The sequence below is a fragment of the Macaca nemestrina genome, chromosome 2 (genome assembly GCF_043159975.1).
Source record: "Macaca nemestrina isolate mMacNem1 chromosome 2, mMacNem.hap1, whole genome shotgun sequence".
Classification (NCBI taxonomy): Eukaryota; Metazoa; Chordata; class Mammalia; order Primates; family Cercopithecidae; genus Macaca; species Macaca nemestrina.
In genome coordinates this window covers 5,931,554-5,950,571 of record NC_092126.1, presented here as the reverse complement: position 1 = coordinate 5,950,571, position 19,018 = coordinate 5,931,554, and the positions used below count along the sequence as shown (strand labels likewise).

General features: G+C 37.3%; 1 protein-coding gene across 5 annotated transcripts in view; it reads right to left on the bottom strand.

Moving 5' to 3' along the window:
• LOC105470844 (fibroblast growth factor 12) overlaps positions 1-19,018 on the bottom strand; it is a 583,980-nt gene that overhangs the window by 199,988 nt on the left and 364,974 nt on the right. For all 5 annotated transcript variants that reach the window (XM_011723103.2, XM_071090651.1, XM_011723102.3 and 2 more), the window contains one exon: positions 8,822-8,932. In XM_011723103.2, coding sequence (XP_011721405.1) covers positions 8,822-8,932 — 111 coding nt within the window. The remainder of the gene's footprint in view (positions 1-8,821; positions 8,933-19,018) is intronic.

The window sequence follows — 19,018 nt, the reverse complement described above, 5'->3', positions numbered from 1 at the left end:
AAACCAAGGAACAGAAAGTTTGTGGGACTTAAATAAGTTCACTCAGCTATTTAGAGAAAGAACCTGGACTGGAAACCAGGCTGTCTGACTCACAGCCCAAGCTACTTTGTCTTAAAATTGGTGATATTTAAGGGGGTTGTACTGTTCCTTTAAAGTTGTGTTCTGTTATTTTGATTTAACAAACATTGAGTGAAAGCCACAGGTATCTCAAACTGAAAAGTCTTCAGGGCCTAGGCAGGTAGGAAGAAAATGTGGAAACAAAGTAGATGCATCTGTTGCTTACATACAATCACTCCTGCTTCCCAGGCGTGCCAGCTAAATGAAACACATTTGCAGCTCTTCAGGTTTTGGAAAATCTCCATTGCTTGGCTAGGCAGAAGGGCAAATAAGGAAGTCATACTCTAATAGGGAAAACACAAAAGCAGATAAGGAATTGCGGTATAGAATGTGACTTGTGCAGCTGTAAACACGCATAAGCCTCAAACACAGTAGAGTGCGGTGAGTGAGCGTGGGGTTTTGTGTGGGGTGACAGCTGAGACGAGATGGCTAAAGAAGACCTCGCAGGGACGAAAGAAACAGGAGTTGAGGAGGGTTCTGAAGGGTGAGAGTGGCTTGCCGTGTGGATAAGATTGGCAAAGACCTCACAAGCCAAAGAAATCTGCATATGCAAAAGCTCCAAGACCTACAAATCTGTGATACAGGCTTACCTATTTCACTACATATTTTTCATCTTTTTTTCTTTTTTTTTGTAATTCTCCAAACTTATATTTGATCATATATCTGTCCAGAATTGAGCTTTGACTCTCTTCAAGTAATTAATGAAAACGTAACAGATTTCACACATGTTTAAGATGGTAGAAAGTTTGAATTTCAGTGCCTACAGACCTCTGCTTTCCCTGTTATATTAGGAGTCAGATCCCCATAGAAATCGGCTTCACAGTCCCAGAACAGAGATTGCCTTCATTAGCAAATGTGAGTACTTCAAATCCTGGGGGTAGGGGAAAGATGCCAGTTGTACTTGCTGCAGTGCATCAGAATAATCTGGACGGCTTGTCAAAACACAGATTGCTGGGCCCCAGCCTCACAGTTTCTGATTCAGCATGTCTGAAGTGATGCTGGAAAATGTGTATTTCTAACAAGTTCCCAGATACATAGACGCTGCTGGTCTAGGGACTAGACATTTTATGAATCACTGACTTACTCTTCAATACCCACCCGTGTAAACACCTTCAAATTCTTCCATATAACAATAGCTGCCACTGCTAAGAATTGTATTTCTGTTAAAATGGTCACTGTGCATGAGCTCCTTGCAAATAAAGGGTCTCTCATCCCTACTGATGAAAATAATGACAGCAGATGACATTTATTAAGAATTACTGTGTTCTAGGTATAGCTTAAAGCACTTTTAAGGAATCAAACCATTTAATCTACACAGCAGCCCTATGATCTAAATATTATTATTATTGTCATTTAACAAATGAGGAAATTTAAAACAGAGAGGGGTTAAATAACTAATTCAAAGGCAAAGAATCTCAAGTCAGATTACTGGGATCCAAATTCTGGTTCTAGCATTTATGCGTTCAACTCTCTAGATCTTTAAACACACTTTGAGACTATCACACAGGGGTTTGCAAACTGATGATTTCCTGCCTGCTGGTAACATATCTTTCAGAACAAAGGGTATTTAGGGAAACGGAAGTTGTCAATCAGTTTTTCTGAACATACCTTTACTTCTATATCAGAAGTAAATAAAAGACTATCAAAATCTTAGCGATTCTTGGCTCCTCTAATTTTGTACTATTTGAATTTGTATAAATCAGAGAAAGTTTATGTGACTTGCTCAAGGCCAAAGCACCAGTCATCACACAGAGCCAAAAACAGATCAAAGACAACCTCAGTCATCAGCTCTTTCTAAGAATACATTTGGTTAAGCAGCTCCAATAAGATTTTTAACTACTATGTATTCTGCCTAGAAATGCGCCCATAAAAAGTCACAGAGTAAATAGGAAAGAATATAATTTCAAATGACTCGTGTTTTGCTTTACTGACCGGAAAGATACATGGGAGTAGAAGTCTTATGATCAAAAATGTACATAAGATCAAGAAGGAAGTGAGGAGTTGAGGCTAAAAAGTCTGCAGGAGTTATCCCCTTATGATTTTATGTAAGGGGATAAGTCATTCAAGAAAATAATTAGTGTTTGCTCAAATTTTCCACAAATATTATTTGGAGGCACTATCTTTAAAATTAAAACATAGTCAATGAAAACAAATTTCTAACAAATTTAGAACATCTGTTTAATTTTTTGTAGTACCTGCATGCCCTTGTAATAACAAATACAAGATTTCCTTCATAATTTTCCTCAACTAACCATGTGGATCATACTTCTGTTGATAATTTAGCAATAAAAGCTTCTGCTGACTTTGGCTGTGTCTATATACTTGTGACTGGTGGTATCAAAACATCATATGTTTGGTATTGTATAGAAAACATAACTGAATGACTAAACTTTTACATTTCCAATTGGTTTTCTGAAAATCAGACACAGAACATTTTGAAATGTTTGTTGATGCTAAACTCATAGTGAATTTAATACATTCATAAAATCTAAAGAAAGTATATTTATATTCATAATTGATAAGAACATAAAGTTTAGAAATCTAGACTGAGAGAATCTTAATAATTTCCAGATTAACTAAATAGCAAATATAAGAAAAGAAAGAAGACATTACTAAAAACAGAACACAGGAGACTTTTAAAATAATTTTGAATAAATAAAGACTTTTTAAATTGGAAAGAAAAGCTGAGGGCAGAAAAACACATTTAAAATAAAACAAAAAAGAATAAAGCATGGCAAAAAAAAAAATCAAAGGCAACAGAATTAGCAAAAAAAAAAAAAAAAAGGTAAATCACAACAAAAAACTGATTTTTTAAATACAGATTTCCTAAAAATAAAAAAGGACATTTCATAGAATCAGATATCGACAGACAGTTCATAGAAAAGGGAGTACAGATCACCCTTAAACAAGTGTTCAACCTAACTCATAATTTGAAAAAAATTAAAATTTATTTTAAGGCAGCAAAGAACCAAGTTTTGTGTTTGTTTGTTTTTGGTTTTCAAGACAGAGTCTCGCTGTGTCACCCAGGCTGGAATACAGTGGGAAGATCTCTGCTCTCTGCAACCTCCGCCTATCTGGTTCAAGCAATTCTCATGCCTCAGCCTTCCGAGTAGCTGGAATTACGGGCAGGCACCACCATGCCTGGCTAATTTTTCTTGTATTTTTAGTAGAGACAAGTTTTCACCATGTTGGCCATGGCTGGTCTAGAACTCCCAATGTCAGGTGACCCACCCACCTCTGCCTCCCAAAGTGCTGGGATTACAGGTGTCAGCCACTGCAACCAGCTAGAACCAAAAGTTTGATAACACATTTTGTTGACTAGATGATAAGGAAACAGACAATTTTAGAGTAAATTTGTACAATGGAAAGCAATTAGGTGATACCTTTCAAAATGAAGAAAGCACATACCCTTGACCCAGCAATTCTACTTCTAAGTAACCATCCTATAAATACATTTGTATATATTAAAAATGATTTATATAGGAGGATTTTCTTATGCGATTGTTTGTATTAGCAAAATGCCTAATAGGAAATTAAGTATTTAAATTATCCATTTAAATATGTATTAATATGAAAAAATCTTGCAGATACACATTTTAAGTTAAAAGAAGGTGCTGATCGATAGATCAATATAGTAGATAGATATAGACAGATGGCTGGATGGATAGTTATTGTACATGCTGATAAGTGCATAGACTATATCAGGAAAATACCAAGAATGTGCCTAGGTGGCAATGGAGGGGTGTGAATGAAAATTGCTTTAGACTGCATCAATGACTTCCAGTGAATATCATAAACACACTCATAGTTGAACAAAGTTTGTTTTAATAATGCTCAGCAAGGAGGAAAAACACACACCAGAGCAGAACTGGGGTGTCTTGGGAAGAGGATTTAAGAAAAGATTTACAGGATTTGGGTGTGTAGCAAGTGGTTTTAAGGAGGGCTCAAAGAAATGAGAATCTGCTCCAGATTGGATTCTCTAAGGATGTGGGTGTAATTCTATGGCTACTATCTTGGTAATTCTTTTCTAGAAGGCAAGAACAGAGCAAGGTTAAAGCTGTGTTTGGTAAACAAGCAGCAGCCACTCACATAATCCAGGACAGAGACATATTTAGTCATTTTGTAGTTTAGGAAACATTTTTGTTTCTGTCGTGTTCAGACATGATTACAGGGTCTTGCTTTAATCTTGACCCTTCATGTCTCAGCGGCTTTGTCTAATTTCAAATGTTGTGAAATTGTCTATATTCAACAGAAGGAGACCAAGTCTTCTTGGGGGTGCCAAGCCACCTTCTGGCTGTCAGGGACTGTTTTGCTATTTCTCAACTACACACCCTTTTGTGCCTTTACAATTTGGTACCATACACTTATCTTACCTATTCAAAATAAGTTTTCAAAGAATATCAGGACTAAAGGAGACCTTAAAAGTCACTGAGTTCTGAAACCATGCCCTCCTACCACCACTCTGCTTCCTCCTCCCACACCAAGGGGGCTTTCTTGTAAACCTCTCCCTTTGCCTCAAGTGCCAGGACAGCATCTGCTTGAATATCTCCAGTCTCACCGTTGTACTAACTTGTCAGGCAGCCCATTCCATAGTCAAATGGCTCTTAAAATTTTATTGTTCAGAGGTAAAGAGAACAGTATCTTTGGTTATAATATCTTCATTGTTTTCTCCCTAGCATTTCTGACCTCTTCAAATGTGTCTTGTCTTATGGTAACTCAGGAAACAAAATAATTAGCTTTTTAATTTTATGTAAAATATTCCTATTAATACCCTCCAAACTGCCATTGTCTTTTTTGTTCCAGTGTTCCAACACAGTTTTGTATTTTTTATCATTACATTTGCAGAGATTCTTATCTGTTACTGCCGACAAATCCATTTGTGTTTTGTACTCAGTTACATATAATTAGTCTTTTCTTCATGAACAAAAGAACAGGTGTCTTTATCAATTCTGTGCAAGATGCTATGGTAAGGTTGGTTAGACCTAATGATGTCTAGTGAACCAAACAACACATTTCTGACAGATGCTCATAGTAACAAGATTCTTTTTTCAAACAATCAACTGCTTCTACTCCTACACACACAAAGTAGAGGAAGAAAAGACATTTTAACAACTTAGAAGCTTATAATTTTTCTATAAAAGAAATGAGTAGAATTTAAATCCTTCTTTGATATTTTTACTTCTAATCCCCACTCAGACAAAGTATATGTAAAATTATTTATTTTTATTTGATATTCTTCATTAAAATACGTGGGGAGAGGGTCAGAAGAAAGCACATTAGTTGAAAAACTGATAACATTTTAATAAAAGCTATAGCTCTCTGTAAATAATATTCACAAGTGTTAATTTTCTGACGTTGATCATTATGTTGTTATGTAAAATGATACCATTAGGAAAAGCTGGATAAAATGTATAAAGGAATTCACTTTTATTACTTTGTAATTTTTCTGAAATCTTAAATGATTTTTTAAGTTAAAAAAATATGTGGGGCTGGTCGCAGTGACCCACGCCTGTAATTCCAGCACTTTGGGAGGACAAGGCAGGTGGATCACAAGCTCAGGAGATCGAGACCATCCTGGCCAACATGGTGAAACCCCGTCTCTACTAAAAATACAAAAATTAGCTGGGCGTGGTGGCACGTGCTTGTAATCCCAGCTACTTGGGAGGCTGAGGCAGGAGAATCGCTTGAACCAGGGAGTCAGAGGTTGCAGTGAGCCGAGATCACGCCACTGTACTCCAGCCTGGTGACAGAGTGAGACTCCGTCTCAAAAAAGTAAAATGTGGATAACAGTATTTTAGCCAATGACCTACAGAAACTTTCGTACATATTGACAGAGACATTCATGCACCTAGTCATTCATTCACTCACTTTGTATTGAGTGCTTACTGTGTGTTACAGACCATTCATTCTAGGTTCTAATAGTGCATGAGGCATCAGTCAAAATCTTTTCACTCACAGAACATGCATTCTTCTGGGAAAGAAGATCAAAAATAAATAAACAGCAATAATACATATTTCAGAAAGTGGGATATGAAAATAGAGAGTTCCACGGTGAGAAGTGTAATTTTTAGAGGACTGTTAAAGAAGGCATCTTCAACATCTGTAAGATAGATCTTAGCAGCACTATTGGTAATGGCCTTAAAATAGAAACAATAATTATACACAAAAAGGAAAATGAATAAATATGTTTGTATACATTCATACAGTGGAATATTTTACAAAAATGAAAGAAATAAAACAAATAAATATATTACCATAGACAAACCTCGCAACCATAATGTTGGGGATTAAAGTACATAAAACATATTTATGATAATGTTCTAACTTATAAAATATTTTAAAATATGCAAAACAATGTTATGAATTAAAATTTTTTATTAAATTGCATATATATGAGATATACAAAATTCCAGGGAGTTATTATAACTGGTAATGAAAGAAAGCAAGATTCCATCAGGGATATCACAACAAGGAGGTTAAACTATATCGATAATCGATATTTTTAATTAATTTTAAAAAAGCTAGTGGTAGGTATCCAGATAAACTTGTATTAATCCTTATATTTTGCACACCTAAATGATTTTAAAAACAATTGATTAAAAAGTGTGTGTGGTAGTTTATCTTAATAAAATATTAGTTTAAATCTGTGAGTTCAGAGAATTTTTTAAAGTACGTATTTGACACAATGCATGCCCTTTGGGGTGTGTGTGTGTATGTGTATTTGTGTGTGGTAGGCATAATGACATTATGCTAAGAGAGAGATATATATATATGCATGAAGGAAGGGACAAATGTACACGTGGGTGTAGATTTACACGAGCAGTTAACCCAGCATCAACAAAGCAAGCACTGTCAATCATTTTCCTAGAAAGAATGCAGGAAGGATTTGTCCTAGCTTGACCCCAAACCTGCACTTCCACACCCTTCTGTCTTTGCCCCATGATAAATGTCATGCATTTGCAAGATAGTTGGCTGGGTAAAGATAGCATTTTGTAGATTGAATATGGCTAATTGTCTTACTTAGGGATTGATTCTATCTTCATCAATTTATAATTTTTCAATTTTTTTTAAAGTTAGATGGATGGTGCTGACAGAGATGTTGATATATCATCACCATCTCCAGCCATCACATTTTATAGAAATAAAACCTGAGAACTAGTAGTATCTTGGAGTTAGTGCAGATAAGTGACACAACTAAGTGGTTCCCTGGTTCTTGCATCTATATTTGTAGCCTCACTAAATCGACATTTAATGACAGATGCAATAAATGAAAATACACGGAGAGAAAACTATCCTGATTCTTCTATACGGAGCTGAAAGCTTTAATCATTTAAAGAATGCTCTCACAAAAACACGCCACCAATGCAAACCAAAATAAGTCAATCAACAACCTAGCAAAAAATCTGAAAGCAAGAAAACTGAAATGAAATTCTTTATAATAAGATCTTTTATCTATTGTAAATTATATTCTAAATGTGTGATATTAACTGAACAAAGAATAACTTAGAAAGGGTGGACAAGATCATTTTCATTCTTTAGGAATTTTAAATTTTTCCTCAAATATTTCTTAATAATTTAAAAGATATTTCACTATAAAATATCTAGCTTCCTATATTACTTTATGCAGCTTAGTAGATTATCAGCCTGATCACAAAATTACATCCATCAGAATCACAACTTGTTTGGACAGATATCAATGAGTATTTATTGTGTGCTCAACACTAAAGATCTAGCAATGAAGACAGACAAACATTAGGAAACAATATGGCACCATACATAATTTTAGAATGACACGAATTTGCCCTCAGGTATCTGTATATGATTATGCAAAATTTGAAAGATCTGAGAGCTATCAATCTTGCCTCTGGAGCTTGTATTTGAAATTTTTCTAGACTGCAAATTCATTTTGTCATACCTTGATGACTGCATTTAATTTTTGAACTTGTCAACTCTAAAGTTAGATCACTTAAAAACTATATCCAGAGAAATTATTATTAATCTTTGAATGCTCAGCATTTTTATTTCCCCCCCAAAAATTTAAATTCCATTTCAGGTCTATCAGTCTTCATTATCTTCTTACTGTTATATATATTTATTATATGTGCCATATGTAATCATGATATTTAAATATATTTTCCTTTTAAAATCAGCAATTTTGCCTTTAACATAAAATAACATATGTATGTTTTATATATATATATATATATAAAACACACACACACACATATATATACACACACATACATGTACTCAGTATTTACCTTAAGAGGTAATTTTTGTCTGTCGGAAATTGTGTTCTGAGAAATACATAACTTGTTTATTATTGAACTATAACTTGTTCATCTCTTGGTTCCGGGATTTAAATATCATCCCGTGTTGGAAGACGTGCTTGTATTGTTCCTAGGAGTGTTTATCATCATGCTGCCTACAAGCACCGTGATGGGAGTATATTCTTGCCCACTGACCAAAGGAAATACCTTTAAGCCTCTTACCTTCTCTTACCTGCATAACCTCCCTCCTATACTGTGTCTTTGCTGCAGGAAATCATAGCAAGAAGGATAAAGGAAAAGACACCAGCTTACTAATAGTTAAATAGTTTGAAAGGCATAGTTTGGTCAGGCAGCTTAGCAATGCTTTAAGTATAAGATACACTGGGCCCTACATTTGATTTGTAATCAGATTGTAAGAAGCTGATGTTTCTTACTGTAGTCGCTGTTTTCGTCCTTGGTCCCATCAATGGTGCCATCTGGGTGCATCTGCAGGAAATATCCCTGCTGGCTGAATAACCTTGTCACAATCCCTTTCAGCTGGGGTTCTGCAAAACAAAATAATTATTCAAATTTTTATTTGGCTTACACAAATGCACACTTACAAATTGTTAAAAACATCCTGTAAGTAAATACGTAAATGCCAATAGCTTAAATATTGAATTACGTATTTGGGAGTTGGGTATTTCAGTAGCATATCTATGCTTTTTATTCCATCTAGAGGTAGAGCTTTAACACTTTTAGCAATAAACTAAATGCAAATAAATAAAAGCAAATTATGATTAGGAAAATACCAAGACATGCTAAAAAGTGAATTATTTTCCTCCTTTGTACATCTGGTGTCTGACTGCAAGATTTCACCAACATTATAGTCTCATTCCAGAATTATTGTTTAGGCCAAATGCCTCTGTAATTTCTAAGTTTCTAGTAGTCATAACCAGGTTCATAAGACTTCTGTTTCTGTAGTATATCAGCTTTCCATCAGAAGCTCCTGGGTTTTGAATTTGTGATCAAGTTCAGCCAGAAAGAATAGTTTGGATGAGAAGAACCACAGGCAACAGCAAAACTTCCATGGCCATGAGATGACACCGGGAAATATGTGGAAATGTAAATTTCACCTTCACTACATAGTTCTTCAGAGAGGAGCCTCAGTATTCCAAAGTTCATTTCTCCAGTACAAAAAAAAAAAAAAAAAAAATCAAGTCATACATATTTCTCTAGGTATTTCAAACCAGAATTGCTCAACTTTTAAAAACCCTCTAAACACAAACACTTTCAAACTAACCTTTGTATAACACATTTGAATTTTTGTGCATCAGCTAATATAAATATTTAAAGCTTTCTCATTGCAGTGCTGGCTGCCAGCAACAATCTAATTTCCACCGCATCACCATTTTTGTCTCTATTGTGGAGCAAAAATGAATTATTCTAGGGCACTTATAGCCCTAATTATTTCATTAAAATGAGGAGAAAAAGAAAAATGCTGCTTCTAGAGATAAAAATTGAGGCAAAGATGGAAATCATATGATTGCTAAAGTAGCAACATGGTATCCTCAGAAGGACAATCACTGAATTTAAGCTAGTCAACTTCATCCTTCACCCATTTTTTCAACTAATCTTTACCAAGAATGCCTTTTTTCTGCCCAGCAATATGGTAGCCACTCTGTGTTACACTGAATGCATTTATTGATGTTTAGGTCTAAAAGAGAATTCTAGTTAAACATTCAATGTGATTAATTCTTTGAGAATTGGCCTACACCCTGTAACAAGTGTCTGTCGCTGGGACTTTTGCACATGTGACTTGATCACATTCACATTATTTGGGAATATGGGGCAATGTCTCTATCAACACGTCTTTTTCACAGCAGTCCTAAGAAGCAAAAGACATGTCAAAGAAATCGGGAATGAGGAAGCAGGCTGATGAGCAAAGAACTGAACTGGAAATTAGGCATTCTAATTAATAGGTAGATATTGTCTTTATGAGTTAAATAAATTCAATTTTTTAAATTTGTGAACTTCAATGTCCTCATCAATAAAAATCTTGAAGTTAAACTGAATGATTGTTTGTTCTTCATGTGAGTCTCTATTTACTTTGAGCACAGTAGAATCCTCTGCCTTGAATGCTGGCAGAAATAGAAGAATGGATTTGTCTTCAATGCACTTCCTCCATAGGCTCATCTATTCCCACAACTATGGACAAGTTGGGGAAACACATGGCCAGCTAACGCTGCAAACAACTCTCTCTTTTTTTCGAAAAAGAAATTATATTTTAAGTTCTAGGATACATGAGTGCAATGTGCAGGTTTGTTACATATGTATACATGTGCTTTGTTGGTTTGCTGCACCCGCTAATTCGTCATTTACATTAGGTATTTCTCCTAATGCTATCCCTCCCCACTCCCCCCACCCTAGACAGGCCCTGGTGTGTGATGTTCCCCTTCCTGTGTCCAAGTGTTCTCATTGCTCAATTCCCACCTATGAGTGAGAACATGAAGCGTTTGGTTTTCTGTCCTTGTGATAGTTGCCGCAAACAGCTCTCTGTGTGCCTCTGCCTTTGGCTGCATGGCTGACACGCGGTTTCTGATGTGATAGATTTGAACCTCAAATGCTGTGTGGCCCTGAGCAACTCATCTAACTAACATTTGAGTTTCAAGTTTTTGTACCTATATAGTAAGATTTTTTAAAAGTGCTACTCTATAATCATTGCAAATTTAAAATGAATAATGACAAAGTACGAACTAGAAAACCCATAAAATATACATCCTAATTGAAGTCTACTGTTTCAACTATGAAAATCAAGGACACGGTATAAGGGAGGTAAAAGCAGCATTCTGAGAAAAGAATATGTCTCCAGCGTCTGCTTTAGTAAAATATCAACTGAGCTTGTAAAGCCACTAAAGCTAAAAGTACAGGATAGAAAATGATAGAAAGGAGGAAGAGGACAACTTTCTTACAATTCATACTTTATTTCTAATAAGCTTGATAAAGTCACTTTAAGAAGTCATTTTTTATTGGTAATGAGATGCATGGCAGTTTAGTCGTTAAAACCTGTAAATGATTGTTTGTTTTCTTCGCGCTCCTCTTTCTGTACCTGTAATTAAATACTTCTTTAGCCTTGGTGGAGCCATCCCCTGTTGGAGCCCTGGTAATTCAGGTTGGGAACTCCGGCTCAGGATAATGAGCATCAGACTCTGAGCACCCATCTCTGAGAGCAGTGCCAGAACAAGCCCAGAGTCTGCGTTTTAATTATCTTGTGATATGTGAAAATGAACATCCTATATTATAGAAGTTCCAAAGAAGACTTGATCATCTGTTGAAAAAAATACCCTGAACATATATAACATAGATGGGGCACAGAAAGCTGTGTAGCCTGACTGGCATCTTTTATGTCTATTACCATCTATCAAGTTTTACCAACCTTTCCAGGTTCAGCTCAACATCACCTCCTCCATGAAGGCTCGACTATCATAAGTGAGGATCTCCTTTATAAGGGGGAAAGCCAGAACATGTTTTGCTCTATTTTAAAGAAAGGAGGCACAAAATGAGACAACTTTTCAGCATATTCAGCATATCCAGCATCCTGGGTACATTCAACGAATGCACATTTATTCGTCAGACTATGCTTGGGACCCCAAGATATGAATAAAACCGTTGCTGTCCTCAGGGAGCACCCAGTCTAATGCATGAAACATATTTGTGTATAATACTAGTGTGGGAGAGTTGATAAACGAGGAAGTGAATCACAGTAATGTGATGTCACCAAGGAGCAAGTGACCAGTTCTGTCTGAAGGTTGGGATAAGACACTTCATCTGTCACTTGAAGAATGAGTAGGACTGCCGTAGGCAAGGAAACCAGAGGAAAGGCATTCCACACAAAACATGACAACTCTGGGCATGATGCAGGCTGGTACAGACAGAATAGAAAAAAGGGTTCTCAAATGCAGACATGCAAGTAAGTGCCTGTTCTCAACAAATGTTCATAACACAACAGTGACACTAAGACAAATAGGGTCAATGGAATAGGTTTTCTATGCACCTAATTTTTTTTCAGTTTATATGACTCCTTGATTTTAAAATTATGCTCTTCCATTACTATTTTTCTTTTTTTAATGAAATGATGGCTATATTATTAGATGGTAGGGGAGGAATGGTTGGTTTGTTCCCTTTTGTGCTCTAAAGTGGTGTGGCAAATACTGCAAGCATTTCACTGAAATCCATTTCCTCTTTTTTCTGGGCACCCAGCTAGACCATATGTCCTAGCCTCCCTTGCAGTTGGGTTTGGCAGATGAATGAGTGTCATATGGAATGTAAGTGGAAGTGATGTGTGCCATTTTCAGGCCAAGGTTTTTAAAAGCAAACATTCTCCTCCACATTCTCTTTTCCTTAACACTGGCCAGATTAAGATAACATAGCCCTGGGGGCTACAGAAGCAACAAAAGGGAAGAACATTGGGTCCCTGAATAACAGGTAAAGAAAAGATGACAGCCATTGAAACACCTCCCTTGGGCAGTGAACTGAAGAATAAATAAACTTCCATTGGCTGAGTGTAATGGGCTTTGAACCTCCTGCCAACAAATACAATACGGAAAGGGAAGGAGACAGTAATATTATGGTGGAGAAACCTAACAAACAAAGCACTACCTCAGTCAGGTGATCAAGGTTAATATCATCAATTATAAAACATGCTGATAGTATGTACTCTTGAGATTATGTGATGAGAATAGCACTTTACCTCTGTGATCTTCCTCCAAAAAACCCACCTCAGTCTCATTATGAGAAAAAAAATTAGACAAATGCCAATTAAAGAATGTTCTACAAAATACTTGACCAATACTCCTCAAAATGGATTGTTCATAACACAAAGAAGGGATAAATGCTTGAGGTGAGAGATAACCTATTTGCCATGATGTGATTACTATGCATTGTATGTCTGCATCAAAATATCACGTGTATCTTACAAATATATACACCCACCATATACCCATGAAAGTTAAAAGTAAAAAAAAAAAAAAAAAAAAAACTATCAATGTCATTGAAGAAAACGAGTGTCTAGGAAAAAGTCATAGATAAAAGGAGTCTAAAAAGACATAACAACTAAATGTAATAGGGTATTCTAAATGAGATCCTAGAGCTGAAAAAGAACATTATGTAAAAATGAAGGAAATCTGAATAAAGTATGGATTTTAGTTAAAAATACTGTAATGATATAGATTCTTAATTGTGACAAATATTGTACATTAATGTAAGCTGTTACTATGGGAAATTGGATATAGGGTATATAGGAACTCTGTACTATCTTCACATCTCTATAAATTAAACAAATTCTGAAATAATAGGTTTATTAAAAATACTAAGTACAGCCAAAAAAGCAAGTAATACATGTTTTCCTCAAAGAGGCCGAGTGATAAAGAAGGTAAAGGATGGGACCTCGGGTTCAATACTGCTTCCCATCAGGATGACATGGCAATTTCAGCAGAAGGTTTGAATTCAGAGCCACTCAGAAAAGCTGACACATGCCAGAGCTATCTAGACGTTCCTGCCAGCTTGACAGTCCGTCTAGTGATACGGAGTATTTCCTAGGTACACGACGGAAACCCAGAACAGAGACAGAGCCAACGGGTCCCGGTCACACATCTCAGGATGAATATTCAATTACAGGAAATAGGATGAATTTTAGACGTGGAAAGGATCGACACTTTCCTTCATTAGCTTCAAAGGTTAAAAAAAAAAAAAAAAAAAAACTCTGGCTGGGAGAGACAGTGTGGATGAGTTCAGACAAGAACTCAGTTCCTATAAACGGGATGGACATCATCCCTTCCTTTCCAAAGAGTAAAATTCTTACCTTATTAAAACGGTTGGGGAGCAAGAAGGGAGAAGAGAGGAGAGAATAAGGAGGGGAGAGTATCTAGCTGTGCATCAGTTATTAAAGTATGGGTTGATAGAGAAGCAGTTATGGAAAACTGTGCAAGAAATATGTGTATATATAACCTTTGATACTAAAATCTTCTAGGGCCAGCGTATTCACCTATACCCAAACTTCAGAGAAAGATTCTACATATAAACTCCAATCTAAAATGAAAACTATTATAATACTAAGGAAAATCATGTAATGGAGGCCATATCTAGAGAATTAATAGTACTTTTAATAACAATGGCCATATTTTGAACCCATCTCCTTCGTGGCCGGTATGCTTCTGATCATTTTACTATGGTTTTATTTATTATGCATAACAACTGGCTGTATGAGGTACTTTTTTTCTCTTTTTTCAGTTTTTTTGAGATTCCAGGAAGATGCATCACTTTTACCCAAAGTCACAGCCACTCTCTAGCACTGTTCAGTCACTTTAAAAAGAATACTGGCAAAACTGGAACATGCCCAGAGGAAAGGGAGCCAAATAAAGAGGGTATAAATGACTGTCGTAGGAAGAATGGCTGAATTAACAGTGGCTGTGCAGTCTAGAAAAGGGGGGATTTGGAGGAATGTGAGAGCCTAGAAAAGGGGGGATCTGGAGAGCTGTCTCCACATTCTTGAAAATCCAAAGAAATAAGAAGCAGCCAATTTGTTCTGAGTGGCTCCGCAGAGATAGACCTCGGGCCAATGGGTGAAAGTTACCAGGTATGCAGATAAAAAAGAACTCTCTGTTAATCGTATTCAAAGAGAGAACAGGTTGCCTAAGGAAAGAGTGAGTTTTCTATCACTCTTTCTGGATATAGCCAGAAAGAAGCAGGAAAACTACAGGTCAGAGCAGCTGTGAAGGACGTGGATGTCTCCAGAGGCTGAGACACTCTGAGTGAGAATGAAAGATCCTTTCTAACCCTGGTGTCCTGGAAAGCTTTGGGATAAGCCGGATGGTCCACTAAATACAATTTCACTTTTCTGTTTCCTTAGTTGGTGCGTAAGACAGGGAATTAAAACCAAGGTTTACCAGGCACCCAGAAAATGCAATCTTCTTTATAAATGTTAAACATGGATTGTGGAGTAGTTTGATGGGTTCTTTTAATCAGTCTCTTTGGGTTTACAAATGAGCCTTCTGTATTAACATTTAATGTTGTCCACTTGAAGGAACTGAGATTGAGAAGCTGTTAAACACGATTCTTGTCAAGTGCTTCCAGAGCATTACACTGATGCAGACTTCAAAATTAGATTATTAGGGTTAGAAAATGTTCGTAAGCAAATATATTTCTGACCAATCATGACTAAAGGGGATAGACTAGGGCATATTTACATACCATAAATCAAAGTCTCCGACAAATCAGAAATGAGCTACAGTAAGCATTTGAAAAGGGATAGAACTTACCTGGACTTCTGAACACACTGAAAAATTGCGACTCTACTGACCTACGGGGATTCATTAAAAATATATGCTATTTCGTAAAGGAGAAGCAGGCCTCAGGCCCCTCATTCACTCGAGAGACTGCGTGAACAGACCTAGAGGAGCACCTTCCAGAACTGAAAGGATAAGGTTGAAGACGTGTCACTGTAGCCTGGCATAATCTGCTCTGTGGAGTAAAATGAGTCAGGTCCTGTCCGTCATCTTCAATCTCCCCATCGGCCAAATGAAGATGAGAGACACCATGAGCAGCTACCGACCCGAGGGCCATGAATCAACCCCAAAAGTGCTAATATTCCAAGAGGATTCTGTAACTAAGTGCATATCTATTTTTCTTTATCAACAGACACTAATGGCACATTTTTATTTTAAAAAAATGAATATTTATTAAGCAGCAGCCTTTGTGACAATTATTCTTCTGGGCAAAAGGGATACTCAGTGCATGCTAATAAACCAACTCTCCCCCACCTCCCTCCCCTGCCAGAAAAACAAAGCAGAAAAGAAAATCCAAAACTAGACGTCCATGGGATGATTTCCACAGTGCAAATACTTCAACTATGACTGATTTAAAACTACTACTTGACATCACTGAACACAGACGTGAAACTGGAAAGAGGTGAGCACCATCAGCTCAGCTCACCACTGAATATAATAGAGGTAAAAACATAAAGCGTGCATTCTAGTAGGAAGATGGAAAATCAACATATAAACAATAAAATATATAATAAAATGTTCATGTAAGTGCTATGATGAAAATTAAAGCAATAGAAAAGGATAGAGCATGCAAGGGATGGATGTGCTATTGTCCACAGAATGAATAGAAGATAACATCACAATGGCCTAAAGAAAGAGAGGAAGGAAACAATTAAGGATATCTAACAGAAATGCATTCCAGGAGCAGGGAGCAGCAAGTGTAAAGCAATCCTAATAATTGAAAAGATTAACCACCAACAGATTAGAGGCTCTCTGAAGATCCTTCCTCTATGCCAAGAGTTCACGAACTGTAGCCCTGTGGTTGCCAATTTGGTTAATAAAGTTTTATTAGAGCATGGCCATGCCCATTCACTCATGCATTGTCTCTGGCTGCTTTCAAGCTACAACAACAAAGGTGAGTAGTTGCAACAGACACCCTATACCCTGCAAAGACTGAAATCTTTACCAACAGACCCTTTAATGAGAAAGTCCGCCAGCCCTTTCTCTACTTGCTTTCTCTTGCTTCTGTAGATACCTCTGCCTGAAATGCACAACCCCTGCCTTCCTCCTCTGCCCAGGGGTCCTCCAGAGCCTTCTAAGCACTGCTTTCTTCCACAGGGTCTTCCCTGACACCCTGAGGCAAAATTAATCACTTCCTCTTCAGAGCTCCGTGTGCACAGGTTAGGAGAGCTGTGCACTATTTTAGAGGTGCTTGTTTACACCCCTGTCTCTGCTGCTGAACTACGAACTTCTCAGGGCAGAGACCTTATTCATCAACTGTATCCCAGCACCGAACACAGTGCCAGGCACAAGGGAGATGAGGAGTGTCTGTATGCTGAAGGAACGAAAGTAATAAAATATACCTGGCATTTTCCTTGGTCACCTGTGACTTTCAAAGGAGTTTCTCATTTGTGCAAAGAGCTAGCTGCTTATAGCCTTTTAATATAATGCCTCTGGCCTCCAGTGCGTTTCTTCCAATTTTGTCCTGCACACTGAACACAGTCTGACAAGCACAGCAGCCTCCCCGATAAACTGCACAGTCTCCAAAGCCCTGAGTTGCCTCCCATTTCAACGGGAATTGAATGACCTTGAGACAGGCAATCCTTAACCTTCCTACTGTCTCAAAGCTAAATGGAAAGAAAAAAACCTGCAGTTTTGGAGTTTCCTCTTCACCAAAGCAGTCTGAGCTGCAGAAGACAGGAGACGGAGGGCAGGAAAACTGAGCTAAGATGTGAAATGCCAGTAGGGACAAGGTTTTTGTACCGAGTCAATTTTATTCCTCATAGCATTAGCCCCCTTCCTCCTAGATTCTTCTCTGTAATATGCTCATGAAAATTTAAAATAGCTCCAGCACCGTTTATTGACTTCCGATATGCACTAGGTGCTGGGTACAAAGATGAGTAAGATGCAATTCCTGCCTTGAAGGCACCCACGGCCTCATCAGGGAGACACATACACAACTAATCATTATTTCAGTGAACATGAAAAGTGCTGTCATAAATGAACAAACAAAATGCCATGGAATCACAGAATGGGGATGCTAATTTTACCTGGGATGGCAGGTTCTGGGACAAGAAGCAGTTGAAAAAAGCTTTAAAGATGAAGCACCATTTTATAGTTAGCCTAGAATAGGCAGGAGGATTTTGCTTTGAGCAGCACCAGCAGGAGCAAGGGCACAGACGGACACATGTGCTTAGCATGTGCAAGGACCATGCATGTAGATGGGTGTGGTCAGGGTGAAGGAAATACGGGGGTGCATGCAGGGGCTAGAGGCGACAGCAGAAAAGAAGCAGGGTCCAGTACACTTGAGGATCCTTAAGCAAAGCTAATAACAAGTTTTAGTTTATTCCTTAAATCAATGATCTCCAAACTTTTCTAATTATACATCTCTGTCAGTAAAATATTTTAAACCCACAGCCTCCATATATGTACATGTATAATTTATGCCACGTGTATGTGCCACTCTGTAAATTTTGTGTATGATATAAATCAAAATAGGAATTTTAAAATGGGATCAATGATAAACACAAACAAAAGTTGTCATTGCCAGGCATAGTGGTGCACACCTGCAGTCCGAGCTGCTGGGGAGGCTGAGGTGGGAGGATCGCTTGAGCCCAGAAGTTCAAGGCTGCGGTGAGCTATGATTGCATCACTATACTCCAGCCTGGGAGACAGAGTGAGAACCTGTATCTAAAAAAAAGTTGTGATAGTTTTTTTTCATATGCCAATGGCTGTCATGCCCCACATGCTTCAGAGGCCAATGCATTAAGCAATGGGAAAATTGGGAAGGATTTTAAGTCAGGGGCTAAAATTATGAGGGTAGTATTTTAGAAAGTCGAAGTGGGGGACAATAGTGAAGGCTGAGTTAGAATGGGTGATATTGCGGTTATGAGAGCCAGTTACAGAGCTATTCCGTATAATACGGGCCTTACGTAGGCAGTGGCAATGGGGATGGAAAAGCTGCCACAGAGGACTGACTTGCTTGGTGTGCTAATGTTTCAGCCACCTTAAGAATGAAAGTCTCATTTCAGTCGTAAATCCAAATCCCCAATCCAAATCCAAATCAATCATTATCTTCCTAAGGGAGCACTATTTAAATGTAGAATATTA